The 16994-nt window shown below is 41.7% G+C and overlaps 1 protein-coding gene across 1 annotated transcript in view; it reads right to left on the reverse strand.

Annotated features, from left to right (window-relative positions):
• The window catches only part of LMBR1 (limb development membrane protein 1), a gene marked incomplete at both ends in the record, with an annotated part of 149775 nt that overhangs the window by 59420 nt on the left and 73361 nt on the right, over positions 1-16994 (reverse strand). Inside the window, 4 exon segments of the mRNA XM_079711811.1 lie at positions 7482-7554; positions 10557-10621; positions 11415-11483; positions 11956-12082. Coding sequence (XP_079567937.1) covers positions 7482-7554; positions 10557-10621; positions 11415-11483; positions 11956-12082 — 334 coding nt within the window.

Consider the following 16994-nt stretch of genomic DNA (forward strand, 5'->3'; position numbering starts at 1 on the left):
AAGTACATCTTCTATGCTCTTAAAAATAAAGAATCAATATCAACTTCAATAGAAAAAGCTTTAAAAAAAGATTACAATGAAGCAGGAAAGTAACTGCCACCAAAAGTGATATACTAACTTTTTATCATGAAGATGAAAATAGTACCTAACAAAACTGAATTGAATCATTAAGTTCAAAGGCTATAATATTTTTAAATAAATTACATTAAAAGAACTGTGAAGGGTTTGAACTTAAACAACAAAAAATAATTCCTATTCATTATGGTGCTTCTAAAGGTACCCAGTACACCCATAGGCTATACACACAAAAGCTAATTATTGCAATTAATTCTGTTGCATAACTTAAACACTTAAACAGGCTAATGATAGATATATAACCTAATCCTGGGAAGGAATTACAAAAGATTTTCTACCACGATTAATGTGATGAGACTTTCTGCTGGGCTACTCTTCACGGGTCCTGGAGTAGAAATGGATTGTGATTGCTCCCATTTCATGGCTTAACAATAGGGGAAAATCACCTTATTTCTGCTTCTTCACTAACACCCAGCACACACAGTCCTCCAGCCCCTCAATCTTGGTTTGTCTCCAGAGGTCTCTACTGTGGGCTTTCCTAAATACTCTTCCATGTGATTGTGTTTTATGCTATCACCAAATTTTACTTCTTCCTTCTTCACATCTATAGTAAAATGACAACCATCCACCACGTGTGTTTTTCATCTATCCATTTACACATGCAACAAATATTTACTACCAACCCACCACATGTCTGGCAGTATCAGAGGATCAGGAAGAAAACAAGCAAAAATCCCTGCCCTGTGGAGTTCCTGTTCCAGGTGGAGAGATGGGCAATATATGAAAAGTGAGCAGCATGTCAGCGATTGGAAAGTGCCATAGAAACAATAAAGCAGGAAAGGGGAAAGAAGTGCCAGGGTGGAGGTGGGCCTGGCACTACGAAATCACAGCCACAAGGCTCACAGCATGGGAAAGCCCACCGAGAAGGGGACCATTAGGTAAAGACCTGAAAGGCAGGAGGCAGAGGCGGGGCAGCCCGCATGAGAAAAGAACAGCAAGGAGGCTACAGGAGAGGAAGCCAGAGGATGCAGAAGCTACAGACTGGGAGCCAACAAGTGAGATCTGACTTACATGTTCAAGCGCTCTCCTTGACTCACAAGGCCAAAGATGGATGCAGGGAGCCCACCAGGAAACTACAGAATCTAACCAAGAGGTGACCGGCCACTCAAACCAGAGTGGTGACAGTGCAAGTGGTGAGGCGTGGTCAGATGCTGGAGAGGCTTTGAAGCGAGAGCTGACAGCTTTGCAAAGGAATCCACATGGGAATTAAGAGAAAGCGATGCCAAAGAATTAGCCTGAGCACCTGGAGGAATGGATTTGCCACCTACAGGGATGGGTCCACTCTAACAGAGGCGGAATTAGTTGATCCTGGACTAGATATGTTCAAGATGCCAATGAGCCCCGTGGAGTGTCTACTAGGCAGCTGGATCTACACAGCTGGAGGTCAGCAGCACACAGGTGGTATAAAGCCATGCGGCCACAGGACACAACCAGAGGGCAGGCAAACAGAAAAGAGAAGTTAAGGACCGCGGCCTGAAGCAGTCCCGTGTGAAGAAGGAATGGACACAGAGAAAACCCAGCAAAGTAGACTGAGCAGCAGCAGCCCATTAAATGGAAGGACAAGGAAAGTGCAGCAAACTGAAGACCAAGTGGAGTAAAACTATTTCCAGGAGAGGGGAGTGTAAGACGAGGACTCTGAACTCGTGGCCAGCCTAGCACCAGCACTTCCGTAGAGTCGTGGAGGCAGAAGTGAGTTCAAAGCCAAACGTTCAAAGCACAGAAATGAAGCCAACAAGAATACAACCCTTGGGAGTTCTACTATAAAAGTGGGAAAGCAATGAGGTGGTGAGCTGGAGCGGGTAGGAGGTCAAGATAGATTGATGTGCTTCCCTTCCTTCTGAGGAAATAAAAATTTGTATTCTAAGGCAAGTCAAGGAAAAATTTAACATAAAAAGTTTTCTCTGCCCTTTGGCCACCTCTCTCCCCACACTGTGCACCATGTATCTGCACTATGCATTGACCACACGGCCCCATCTGCAGAAATACCTGCTCAACCATAAAGAGCAACGTTCTCCTGGCACCAACAAGACGACTCCTTAGGAGATAACCTTCCTTCTTAACCCTGTAAAGGACTACGATGACCCACTACCCACTACTCACTTTGTATGTGTAGGTCTGGATTGTATAAACTGTTGATAATACAGACAGCCCTCTGTCTCAAAAACTTACACAACTGTGCTTTGACCTCTAAGAGGAGGAACGGTTCTTGGAGTTTTCTGAGAGACTGTTCCCAAGTTATAATCCTCAATTTGGTTTGAATAAACTTTTCCATTTCTTTCTTAGATCAACTGATTAGTTTTTCATTGACACTTCCTTCCTTTCCTTCCTCTCTTTCACTTGGTCTTTCATTCTGTTGAGAAAACTCACAGTAATTCTCTATGCTGATGGAAATGATCCAGTTGGTGAAAAACTGATTCTGTAAGAGAAATGTAGAACGGCTGGAGTTCTGTCCTAGAATCAGTGAGAAGGGACAGGGTCCAGTGCAACAGGGGAGGGCCAGCCGTAGCCAGCAGCAGGGACAATCCAGCCACAGTGTAAGGAGAAAAGGCAGCACAGGCAGGGGCAGCTGCAGGCAGGTGAATCCACACGAAGGGAGACGCTCGGGCAAGTTTTGTCATAATTGCTTCTATTTTCTCAAGAAAATAGGAAGCAAAGTTATCATCTGAGAGTGATAGTGAAGAAGGTCTGAGAAAAGAGAAGATACAAATAGTCATCGAGGAGAACCTACGGTCATGCACATAAAGAAAGGCCAGGCAGTCATGGTCAGAGGTGAACAGACGTGAGTACAGAGGACATCCAGAGCTGGCTGGAAGCAAGGCTGGAGTCTCGCCAGGCATGAGTACCACAAAGTGAGAGGGAAAGGGGACTGAGGGTGCACGTGAGGGACCGGTTATAACAAGGGACTGGTTATAATGATGGCCCAGGAATTTAAACTGTGACAAAGCAAGGGTATGATGGAAAAGGGTGGGGCTGGTAATGAAAAGTTATGAGGATAAATAACTGACACGTTAAGTCTCAATACTGAAGAATTGTGGGAAGTGAGCTGGAAAAATCAGAGCTGGAGAGGAGGACGACTGATTTTGAGATTATGCAAGAACTTGAGCTCCCGCTCATGACAAGGCCTGCGTTATAATCCCAGGCAATGAGCAGCTGAGGGAGATCATTGGAAGAGAGAGGTCAAGGAGCTCCCAGAGTACTGGGACACTGAAAGCACCAAGAATTATGATAGGTGTTGTAGAGAGAATGATCATGAATGAGGAGATAAAACAACATCCTCCAGGAGGGCGCAGGAACAGCCTGGGGTGGGAGAGGTGCCTGAAAAGGGGAGAAGGCGTCAATCAGGTCAAGGTCCAAAGACGCAACATTCAAAGTGTCTGAAAGAGAGCAAGAGGAGGCCAGCCAAGCTCTAGGAGGAGCAGACGCGGGCTGTGGGGAAACAGAGCCCCCACCGAGGGAGCTCCCGAGGAAGCACGGTTCTTCAAGCAAGAGGGCGAAGGCTGAGCATCCAGGCTTCTGCTGCCGAGTCAGCGCTCAGCTCCAAGTGCTAAAGCAGAAGGTTCACGAGCTAGGGGACAGTGGGAAATTGGGGCAGAAAAGGGACAAAGAGAGACATGGGGAACACAGAGTCTGAGATGCAAAGAACTGCATACCCCAGGCTCCTCATGCCAGCCGGCAGAAAGGGGCAAAGAGCAAAACGCACCCATTATCCCCGCGGGTCCCAAGTGCCGAGAGTGGGAAGGCACGGGAGTCTTGCCAGAGCCGCACGAGCTCTGGGGACGTCACTTTACTCTTGCCAGGGTAGGTGGACGTGAGAGAAGGGGGCTTAGCCAGATGGCGTGGCGCTCGGGCTCCCTCCCGCTCCAGGATCCCATACAACTCCCCTCCATTTCTTTCCAAGTCTTTCAGCGCTGGACACAACCTTCACAGAGCCTCACCGTTTCTTTTCCTGTTCTTCAGTTAACTAGTCCGTGATCTTGAGACTCAGGTTCTAAATTCACCTGCACAATGTCTGGTGCTTAGAAGAAGATGAGCAGTAAACAGAAAAGGGAGGAGAAAGAGTGGAGCAGACTAGTAACAGGATGGCTTCTTGATAACAGTATACCCGTTAGCTTTATTTTATTACTGTATTTCATGAAATAACAATAATATTAACAAGAACAAAGCCTCTAGCACCATCAAGTGTCAACGAGAAGCAATGGAGAAGTCACAGGCAGGCAGCCCATCCTAAAGCTACACTGATAATTTAAACACCAGGCATGAAAACCCAACCCCAGGAATATAATAACTACCACAACGAGTCATCTTATCTTCCAGAAAAAAAATAGTGTTAGTCCCACAGTAAAGCACCTCTTGATACTAAGTATCATGTTTTTTTCCAGATAACTGTAAAGCTGGGATCACAGCAAACCATGCAGATGTTCCCAAGATTCAAGATTCATGCGATGCGCGTCACAGCCCAAGCAATCCAAGAAAGCACACTCAGTGTGCCTTAGCAAACACCATCACAAATTCTGGGGTGAATCACCACTGTAATCTGTATTTTTAAAAATCTTTTACTCTATTCTGCAATTCTTTTTAATAGCCCAGAGTAAAAAAGTTAAAACTTCACTTTTTAAAAATAATTTAAAATATAAAATAACTGTTACAACAAAATACACTTGACACAGTACTAAATAAAATCCCCGGGGGGCTTCCCTGGTGGCACAGTAGTTAAGAATCCGCCTGCCAGTGCAGGGGACACGGGTTCGAGCCCTGGTCCGGGAAGATACCACATGCCGCGGAGCAACTAAGCCCGTGCGCCACAACTACTGAGCCTGTGCTCTAGAGCCCACATGCCACAACTACTGAAGCCCGTGTGCTGCAACTACTGAAGCCCGTGCTCTGCAACAAGAGAAGCCACCGCAACGAAGCGCACACACTGCAAGGAAAAGTAGCCCCCATTCACCGCAACTAGAGAAAGCCTGCGCGCAGCAACAAAGACCTAATGCGGCCAAAAATAAATAAATTTTTAAAAAATAAAATAAAGTCCATGGGATGATTTCCATTACTAACCTCCCATGATCTATATTTTCTTAAAAAATAGCAAATCATAAAATACAGTTTTGTTCCATCTTGGTTTTTTTCCTCTGCACACACTGATAAATATACTTTACTGAAGCTCACAATTCTTAGTCTCTGTTAGTCAAAATGTCCATTTTGCCATAGAACGCTTTATGTTACAAGCCTACTATTTTCTACGGGAAACAGTCCATAGTGCTAACCAACAGCAAACAGCAAAACTACAGCATTTATCCCAACAAAGAGTCTCACTGGAAAGATTTTAATGACAACCTACAAACAGAGCAGTCAGAAGTAGTGCATGGCTTCCCAAAACGGCAGAAAATAAAATTACACTTAGCATTAGCTATCATACCATCCTTAATCGTCTACAAACTATAACATTATTGTGCTAGCTGGAGAGTTTTGTTTATTTTGGCTTTGCCTCATTATATAATACCTTAAACTTCTGGCAAGTATTTCCTTTTCAATTTCTTTTCTTTTTTTAAAAAATATAGTTATTTATTTATTTATTTATGGCTGTGTTGGGTCTTCGTTGCTGTGCGCAGGCTTTCTCTAGTTGCAGCAAGCAGGGGCTGCTCTTCTTTGCGGTGCTCGGGTGTCTCATTGCAGTGGCTTCTCTTGTAGCGGAGCACAGGCTCTAGGCGAAGGGGCTCAGTAGTTGTGGCACACGGGCTCAGTAGCTGTGGCTCGCAGGCTCTAGAGCACAGGCTCAGTAGTTGTGGCGCACGGGCTTAGTTGCTCCGCGGCATGTGGGATCTTCCCGGACCAGGGCTTGAACCCGTGTCCCCTGCACTGACAGGCGGATTCTTAGCCACTGTGCCAGCAGGGAAGTCCTCCTTTTCAATTTCTTTAGATATAACGAACCACTTTTGATGTGAGGAGCCAAGGATCTAGAAAGATTCTGGAGGGACTTTTTTTTCCCCATTGCTGAAGGACAAAGTGAGAAAAGGCTATATGTGGAAGTTTATTTTGATTAGACTTAATTCAAATTTTTTAATTCACAGAGCAGTGTGTTTTACCCTCCCTAGATCTTAGGCTCCTGAGCTGTAAGGCAGAACCAGTATACATCTAGGCTGACACATAAGCCCCACATACTGCAGGAGGCAGCTGGACATGTATTCTTTATGATTCAGGCATGTTTTACTACATAGCGGCATGATTACCTAACTAAGACAAATTCATTATAATATTAACTACTTTAATGAAATATGATAAAGCTGACTGTATTGATTAAAGTTATAATTCTTAAATTAAATAGGCTTATATGTTAAAGTAGCTTTAATAAAGTTAGAAGAATAAAAGATACCTGTAGTTCCAGTCTAAAAGTTATCAGTATCAAAGCATATAATTATTACTGACGAGAATTCTCTAGAATAGATACAACCTGAAATTCTTTGATCTAAGAATAAAGTTCTAAATGTTATCAACACTTTTGGGTTGATGACTTAAATTCACTATTTGTAACTGAAGAAAATAGGTATTTTCCTTCCCATTTCTCAGTATTTCACAGTTAAAGTAATCTTCCATTTTATACCAACTCTTGAATTATGGTTAGCTATTAATAATCTGATCTTGGTGGTTAGGTTTTCAACATTTAAAAAAAAAAACTTTGTAGGAGAAAATAGTGCAGGGTGAAATTCATTTGAGTAAAATAAAGAAAATTTTACTATGTCATTTCTCTGTTAAACTGTCATTACTCTTTTCTTCATTGGTTCATCATTTGAAGCCAAAAATGATCAGTAATGAAAAATTAAATTTTAAAATCTTTGACATGCTTACATGGTTACCAGCTAACAATGAACAGCATCCCCAAATGACAACAAAGTTCCTAAGTACAACAGAGTCTAATTTGGTCCCTTAGTGTCAGAGAAACACTGCTTTTTACCATGCATTAGAGATTTCAACAGGAGAGACATGAGGAAGGGATACTACAGTCACTAAGACAACGTGCAAATCTGCAGAACCTCAGCCACTACACGTCATAATGCTTCCAATACGTTAGGATCTGGTAGAAGAGGGATGTACCTCAGTGGCCAGCATCTCAGCACTGAACCGACTCTGCTGGTTACAGCTACGATCAGTCTGGGAGAGATGGGGCCCTGACCAAAGTGCCGCTACTCCTCAGTAAACCTCTCCTCGCCTGGGAAGTTCACGTGTTTCTCTGACATCTTGGCCTCAGGCAACAGCACAAGGTACTGAGAGGCTTGTATTTTTTCCCTCAATTATCTGTCTTTTTTGAATTAAATAATTTTTTATTCTGGTCTAAATATGTAATAAATACATACCGTTTAGTCGTCGCTGAAGTGCTTCTTCCTCTAGGGTAATAATATAAATTTGTTCATCCAGGTCTTCAAGAATCTAAATTTAAACATCAAACCATTGAATAATACATTATGTAAGTAGTGCTTACGAGAATATTTAGGCTATTTGGCCTATAATTTAGATAACCATTCAAATTACTAGGAATCTAAATTAAAAATGCTCAAACTATTCTACTTGCAAATTAAGTAGAAATTCTTAGTTTATAACTAAGCATATCAAAAGCTGATTATCACAAAATCTACATACATTTAAATTGATTTTTTTCAGTTTAAAGAACTCTGCAACTCTCTCAATGGCACACAAATGTATGAATTCTAAACATCCAAAAAGCTAAATGCAGTAACATCTCTACGCCCAAGTCAGTATTTTAGAGCCAGAGGAATAGATCACCCAGTCCAACACTGGTTTCTCATCTACATTAACCTGCATAATGTGTAAAACAAGAAATCCATAAACTAAATCACTACCATCAATACTTTGCATTTACATCATCATTATATACTAAAAAATTTCCACAAATATTAAACACTGGTATTATGAAAACCATCCTATAGACAGAACCCTAGAAAAATAGTGTGCTAACATACACACCACTCACTACCACAGTATATAACACGAGTAAAAACCACCACCAAAAAACCCCACTAATCAGTAACCAATTATATGGGATATTATCTGCACTGTGTAAGGGTTGGTGTGCTTCATGCCCTTGATTCTACAGCAACCCTGTGAAAAAGACTGCTCTCGCTGCATCTTGTAATATGCCAAGAAACAAAGGTTTGGCAAAGCAAAGTTATCTGTCTTCAAAGCCTGTGCTCTTAGCCACTCTGGGCTGATGGGGACCTAAATATGGATCGGACTTAGTCCTTGACCTCAAACAGCTTATATTCTAGTGTCCAGGAGAGATACGAAAAGTCAAAAAAAAAAATTATAGAATTGAAAGTAACGTCATAACTGAAGCTAAAATAAAATGTTAACAAAAGTTCAGAAGAAGAAAGATTCCCAGCTTCTATTTGGGAAGAAAAAAGTCTTGGCAAATGGTTTTGATGGTAGTAGCATCTTACCCAATAGCTTCATTTACCAAAAGGAGGAAAGGCATTTTGCTCAGAGGAAATGACAAGCAAAACATACAGGTGGAGAGGTACAAAGTACACTTAGCAATAAAGTTGCTCAATGACTCTGGAGCTTATGGCAGAACAAGGAGTGGTCCAGAGCCCGGGCTCTGAAAAGAGCCTCTGGGTTCAAATCCTGCCTCATCCTCTCAGATCCGTGATCTTGTATAAGCTACTTGATCTCCCTGAACCTCAGATAATTCAACCATAAAATAAGAATGCCATCACCTAACGTATGGGTTTGTCATCAGGATTAAATGAAATTATGCATGTAAATAAAGTACTTAGGGCAAGCATAAAGCATCTACTTAATTACTGAATAAATAACCATTATTATTGGATGTTAGGAACAAGAAAAGAGGCAAACATTAAAAAGTTTGAAGATGTTACTAATAATAGACAAGTTTGGGAGAAAATAAGCTTGGGGAGGGGAGATACGTAGTTTGATTTTGTATCTGCCGAGTTTTCAGCTCCATAGGGCCTTCCATTATAGCACTTAAAGTACACTGTGGTTTGTATGCACTATCTTTTTCTCACTAGAATGAGACATTTGGAAGTGATGTGGAAGCGGCAGAGGTGCTCAGGGAAACAGAGAAGAGCACCTGGAGACCAAGGACAGAACTTTACACGTTTGCCTAGTTTAGGGGGAAGGAAGTGGAAATGGAGAGGCCAAAAACACAACCACCAAAAAAATATCCAGAGAATTAGGAAGAAACTAAATGGATGCAGTGTCACAAAACCTCTTTAAGAGGGAAGTACATTTCAAGATTTAATAGAACATGTATTGTATTTGAGTGTGTGTACATTTATGTAGCAGGTTAAAAAATCCATTTTTATTTTTTAAAAACACAAAGATTATTTAAAAACTTTTAAAATTAAGCAAGCATTTACTAAAAGAATGTCTACCACGATATGCTCTCAGTTTTTTCCCTTGATGAATTATGCTGATAGGGAAGAAAAACATATAACCGTAATAATTTCATAAATACTACTAGTGAAATATAAAGGGGAATATGAGAAATGCAGTGGAAGGAGCTTGATTATTTTAGCTTAAAGAAGAAGTGACGCAAGGGTCAAAGACAGGTAGTAAATGCAGCTGGTCTCAGAGCCAGGACTTCAGGCGACTGTCAGGTGGCTGAAGCAGGTAAGAGGCAGAAGCGAGAGAAAGACCCTCGACATGCCTGGGAAGTGGAAGAATCCAGGCTGCTCTGGGCACAGCAAGTCAGCTGTGAGACTGGCTAGAATCAGTCACCATGGAAGCAATGGGGGCAGGGGCAGCTACAGGCAAATTCAGCAGGGGACAGGTGTGAAAGGCCTCGTATCATGTGAATAGCTTAGACTTGAGCTTGTAGGCAATGAGGATCCATGAAAATAATGTGACAATTTCCTAGCTACAGGTAAGAATTATTGTCATTTTATTAAATATCTGACAAAATAGCTAGAGCCCAAGTAACTTAGGGACAAATCATCAAAACTACTACCAACTGAAAATTATTTTTAAATGAATATACAGCATTTCTGAGATTAAAGGGAAAGGTATAATTCAATTAATCAAGATATAATATGCAGACAAATTTTCAGAAAATAACTGCTTTGTAAGTCAAAGAATATATATAGTAAACTTTGAAACACAAAAGAGTTACCATTTGATATAACGGGCTCCTAAAATACCTGTAAATATCTGTACATTTTGCCTTCAAATTTGCTAGAAGAATTTCTAGCTGAGTGCCTATAGTTAGTATTTTAAGAGCAAAAGCAAATTTGGTTTCCAAAGGTGAAAAAGATTAAAATAAAAACAATAACAATTTGGGTTATAAACACGTAAAAATATTCTTCTGTTTCTGAATGCTAGTTTAGAACCTAAAAGATGTTCAAATGTAAAAATGTCTATTTAACAAACAAAATGGTTTACAACATCATACTCACTGTTGGCTTCACCAACAGCTGCCCCATGACTGTGAACATGCGGGAGAGGCCAACTGGAGTGCACACTGCAGAACAGAGAAAGCTCACTTCAGAGTTAGGAGAGAAACTGCTAGCCCAAAATAAAGCAAACTCAAAGACTGCTGTTGTAGGAAAACGCTTGTTTCCAATCTAGGTTCTCGCAGTGTTTTGTCACAGGGCTCCTCAATGTCACCGTTAGAGAAGCTCTAGGGGTTCGTGCACAGACGACGGGCATTCCTATATTTAAGGAGACTAAAGGAGGGGTAGGATATGCCAGATTCTAGCAGCTGAATAATAATAAGTATTTTCACTTAAAAGAAATTAAAGAAAACCAACCAGAGAACAGACTAAATTTCAAGTACTAACTGAATCAAGTATCAGACAAGAATATCCGAAAGTGACAACTATAACCTTACATCCTTTTACCTACTTTTATCTGCTTATAACATCTCTGAGATATGTTGAGATGCCTTAAGTAGAACAAAACAAATTGTGAAAAAAAGACTGCCAATCCATCGTAAAGAATTCCACCATAACCATTCCAAAGTAGAAGCTAGTGTCGTGATGGGGGGGAGGCACGTGCATGTCTGACTCCCTCCCCCTCCCTCTCTCTTTCCAACTCTGTGGAAGAGGCTTTCTTTAGAGAAAAACAAAAGTATCTTATTATTTCAAGGTTTCAGTTTATCAAAATTTATCTTGAACATACAAAAAAAGTTAAGGGCCAACTTTTAAAAAAATCTCCAAGCTGTTAAGGAATCTCATCGGGAAACGTGTCTGTAATTTTCTAGAACACAGAACAACTCTACTTTATTATCAATATTATGTCAGAAAAATACTTACAGAGAAGTAACAAACATCCCATCAATGATATACAGGAATATAAATAAGGTAGGTAGAACTCCCAGAGATCTATTTAAAAATGTAAATATATTTTAGTGCATCCAAAATACCATACATTGATATATAGACTGACTATAAATTAATGTACAGTAAACATCATAACTGCCTATTTGAGTCTACTAAACCATATAATTTCTAAATTGTACAATAAAAAGATCTAAAACACAAGAACAGGAAATAACCCTTTTGCAAAACCTGTTTGGAGGGAGAAAATGAGCCTCCATGGAATTTTAAGAACAGAAACTAATTAACCAAAGGAAGAAAAAGAATCTGAAATGCTGCTTGCTCATTCTACATACAAGAAACACACAAACATTCATTTCTTTCCTTAAACATGTCAAAAGTCTTCTTAATTTTGTAAATTAACAACAAGGATTAACTATACAAAGAACTATTAAAATGTTTTAAAAAGTGAATGTGTAATTATATTCCAAACTGTAGTCTCCACTAGAGAAACTGGTTTAAACAAGTCAACCCTTACCATATAAAGATTCCATACTCGCAGCATCATTGTCAATGAGCGCCAAGGCTACCCACACTATCCCAAGAATAAGCAAGGCCAGAAGAATAAGCATGACAAGAGTTTCTAAAATTCGGGCTCGGATTCCCTGAAAAATATAATAAAGATATAATTTTAATATTTTATTTCATCACATGAACAATTAGGTTTCTGTCTATATGAAAGCATAAAAATTCTTTGAAAGGGGAGGAAATTTACATTTATTAGCAGGACAAAAAACACTAACTGTTTACTGTTTGTAACGTTTAGGGTGACTTTTCAAAATTATGTAAAACACCATTAAGCTATGAATAAAGTACCAAAACAATTCTTCATAAAAACATTTTGCAGAACCATTTTAAACAATTACTTTCCTAACACTTTCCACCAAGAAAGTAGATTAACAAATTTTTATCTGTGATGCTAATCAAGGGAATATAAGGCTAATTAAGGTGTACCGCCAAACAGTTCTGTGAACACCCAACTTGGTGAAAGCATAAAGCACCATCTACTAGAGAACACGGGGGTTCTGTTAGCTCCCCACAGCCTCCAGAGCCCTCTAGTGCCCAGACGAAGAACTCCTCGTGGTAATCCAGCCTTAGAAACTGTGGAAATGGATAGTATTTATATCAATTAAATATCATCCCTTTCTCCACATTAGATAGAATTTTCATTAAATCCACGAGGCTGGAATATAATAAAGAATCATCAGGCACAATTCTGTTTTAAATATAAAACAAATTCTGACCTCAGGGCCAAACGAGAGGCCAGACTTAAACTCAACACCTACGGGACAAGGCAAAAACAAAAAACAAAACTTTCTCATATTCTTAAAAAGTCATCAAATGATTGAACCTGTACCTAAATGTAAAGATTCATGTGGATATTTTATACTGTAATGCACTAATTTACAACATCTAACACAACAAAATTATAAGTATATCCATGTTTCTCAATAAGTCACGTAATCTTTCCTTCCATATTAAAAATAGTTTAGGGCTTCCCTGGTGGCGCAGTGGTTGAGAGTCTGCCTGCCAATGCAGGGGACAAAGGTTCGAGCCCTTGTCTGGGAGGATCCCACATGCCGTGGAGCAACTGGGCCCATGAGCCACAACTACTGAGCCTGCACATCTGGAGCCTGTGCTCTGCAACGAGAGGCTGCGACAGTGAGAGGCCCGCACACCGCCATGAAGAGTGGCCCCCACTTGCCGCAACTGGAGAAAGCCCTCACACAGAAATGAAGACCCAACACAGCCAAAAATTAATTAATTAATTAACTAATTTTAAAAAAAGTTTAAAGATATGAACTATAAATAAAAATCTAAAACATAGACTTATTTCAATTTTGCCCTAAATATTATTTTCTAATTTCTGAATTACAGAAACAGGTTGCACTTAAATCATAGCACCCCAGTTCCTCAAATTCAATAGGAAAGGAAATGTCCTAAAGCCATGGCCAAAGTGTTCCCAGCCCTAAATGATGACTCAGAGTTGAAGTGGTCTTTTCTTCCTAGTCCAGCCTTACCAGGACTGCCCCTGATAGGTTAAAATGTGTCTTCAAATGGAAGAGTCAGGGCACCTTACACACTCATAGCAAGGGAGGCAGAGGCTGGTAAACCAGAGTGATGACGACCTGTATTTTATTTAACACATTAGATCTCACAGTAGCTATTACTCAAGTGAGATGAAACAGGAACAGTCACAAAATGCACTACTAAAAAATACACTCCTACTTACTGAAGAACTCTCTGAACCTACACTTCACACATTTAAACCATTAGGATACCAAAACATGACCACTACCTTTTAGCATTGATTTTTTCTCTCTTTCTCTCTTTCTAAGCAAGAACCTTTTAATCACACATTAAATATTATCTGGAAAGTCTATAAATAAAACAGATAAAAAGAGTAGGCTCTGGAGTGCATGTGTTACACGCCCTCACCTTTGTCTTTTCCTGCCTCTGACTGGAGCCCGAATCCTGCATGTCTCTGACCAGCCCATGGGAACATCAGAGCTCTCAAAACATGTAACACGTGTCTTAAGTGTTATGATGTACGAGCTAAACAGTAGTGCTACTTGGAACTGTTTGAGACCTGATGTCCAAAAAACGGGCATTTTAATAATACATGTTATAATTATTATATTAAGTAATTACAATGTAACAATAAGTTTAAGTGTTATAATGATAATAAATTTGGGAAACCGATCACCAATAAGATTTACACACTTCCTCTGATATTTTGGTAAGAAGTATTTCTTAGCAGTTAAATTTGCTTTTCATCAAATCTGTCTGTGTTGGAAGGCAGTGCTCCGTGGGTCTCTCTCCCACTTCTGTGCATCTCACAAGCAGAGGCAGGGGCAGTCTTCATTCTGGACTGTCTTTTCAAAGACTTCTGTACAGCAAACAGCCTTGGAAGACAGAGATGGTACCTCTACAGTAGAGGCAGGTCTGCTTACCGTACGGTGTGAAAGAGAAGGTTCCCCCGCAGAGCACAGGGCAGGCAGGCTTGCTTGCACCCCATTACAAATAATGCGGGTTCCCTAAATGCAGGGCTCCTCAGCCATGACACGAGCCCACCGTGGGCACAGCTCCCACCTGGGCCACATCACCCCCATGAGGCTCGGGGTCCTGGGGAACTGACAGGAACAGGAGGCTCCTGTGCCTGCACGCTAAGTAATGAAGCCTCTGACCCAGAAGTCTGTGTCTACAACCAGAGTCTGCGAGTCTGGCAAACTAACCTGTCAGCTTGCAAGTACCATAAAATCTCAGACCTCTGCAGTTCTGGAAAGCTTTGGGCAACAAGAATGGAAAGCTCACACGGCTTTCTAGGTAAGAACAAACAAGGGCCCATACAGGTTGGGTTGAGGGCTACAAGAAGACCCCCAGGATCAAGCCGTGAATCCTCTCACCCAGGCCATAGGCAGGAAGGAGAAATAAGGGCCCCCATGACCTGGCAGCTGGCAAGTGTCTGGGGTCTGAGCTGTGAAGGGGAGTGAGACAACCCACTGGTAGTCTGGCTACAGCTCCCTCTCCCTGAGCAGAAGCAGGAAGGGGTCTTATAAGTGACAATGTACAGCAAGCCTTGCAAGACCAACTGAAAGGAACTGTCCTATCTAGGACTACGGTTACGGGGAACTATTTTTCTTGTATACTTGGTGCCTTGTTATATTTTCCAAATTTTTTAGAGTGGATGTATATGACTTTAAAAAATAGGAGAACAAACTAATGTTGTTTTAATTTTCAATTTTTTTCTTACAATAATAAACATCCAAGAGTTTGGCACCCATAAGAAAAACTTTTTAAAAATATCCAAGTTCAGGGCTTCCCTGGTGGCGCAGTGGTTGAGAGTCTGCCTGCCGACGCAGGGGACACGGATTCATGGCCCGAGCCGGGAAGACCCCACATGCCGCGGAGCGGCTGGGCCTGTAAGCCATGGCCACTGAGCCTGCGCATCCGGAGCCTGTGCTGCGCAACAGGAGAGGCCACGGCAGTGAGAGGCCCGCGTACTGCACACACACACACAAAAAAAATCCAAGTTCAGTTTATGAGATAGACAGTATAATAAGCTCGTTAAGAGCCCCAACTCTAGCAACAGACAACTTGGGCTCAAATCCTGTTTCCATCACTGACCAACTGTGTAACCCTGGGCAAATGCCTAAACCACACTGTGCCTCAGTTTCCTCCTTTGTAGAATGAGTTTATTAATGACACCCCTACCTCATGGGTTGTTATCAGAACCAAATGAGTCAATATGTGCAACATGCTGAGCTCAATGTCTGGTGCCTAGTAAGGATGAACTGTAATAACTCAAACTGTTGCCTTTGTGTTTGGAATCTCCAAGGCTCGGGAATTCGCATGTCATTTGTCTTTCTCAATTAAATTTATACCACCTTCTAATGCCACCTTGTCACTCTTTCCCATCTTTGCCACCTGCCATGTACAGACCTAGAAGAAACAATCCCATCTTTCTTGACACATGAGCACCCAGTTCACAAGAGCTTCTCACCACATCCCCTCCACCCTAAGTACCATACACGCTCATAATGAACCTGACCTGCATGCTACTACAGCCGCCCACACAGCTAACCAGACGCCATCATCTCTCAGGCCCACCTCTGAGATCTCAAACGGTGAAGCTGCCCCTCAGCTCACAGCCTCCTAGTCTCCTCCGATCTTTCAGCCCTCCAACCTAGCTCTAACCTAGAGCTAACCTAGCGCTAACCTGGCTTTAACATGGCTCTAACCTGGCGCTAACCTGGCTCTAACCTGGCTCCAACCTGGCACTAACCTGGCTCTAACCTGGCACTAACCTGGCTCTAACCTGGCTCTAACCTAGCTCTAACTTAGCGCTAACCTAGCTCTAGCCTAGCTCTAACGTAGCTCTAACCTAGCGCTAACCCAGCTCTAACCCAGCTCTAACCCAGCGCTAACCCAGCTCTAACCTAGCACTAACCTAGCGCTAACCTAGCTCTAACCTAGCGCTAACCCAGCTCTAACCTAGCGGTAACCCAGCTCTAACCTAGCTCTAACCTAGCACTAACCTAGCTCTAACCTAGAGCTAACCTAGCTCTAACCCAGCTCTAACCTAGTTCTAACCTAGGGCTAACCTAGCTCTAACCTAGTGCTAACCCAGCTCCAACCTGGCTCTAACCTGGCTGTAACCTGGCCCTAACCTGGCGCTAACCTGGCTCTAACCTAGCTCTAACTTAGCGCTTACCTAGCTCTAGCCTAGCTCTAACCTAGTGCTAACCTAGCTCTAACCTAGCGCTAACCTAGGGCTAACCAAGCTCTAACCTAGCGCTAACCTAGCTCTAACCTAGCGCTAACCTAGCTCTAACCTAGCCCCAACCTAGCTCTAACCTAGCTCTAACCTAGCACTAACCTAGTGCTAACCTAGCGCTAACCTAGCTCTAACCTAGAGCTAACCTAGCGTTAACCTAGCTCTAACCTAGCGCTAACCTAGCGCTAACCTAGCTCTAACTTAGCTCTAACCTAGCGCTAACCTAGCGCTAACCTAGC

This window comes from Hyperoodon ampullatus (assembly GCF_949752795.1).
Source record: "Hyperoodon ampullatus genome assembly, chromosome: 9".
NCBI lineage: Eukaryota > Metazoa > Chordata > Mammalia > Artiodactyla > Ziphiidae > Hyperoodon > Hyperoodon ampullatus.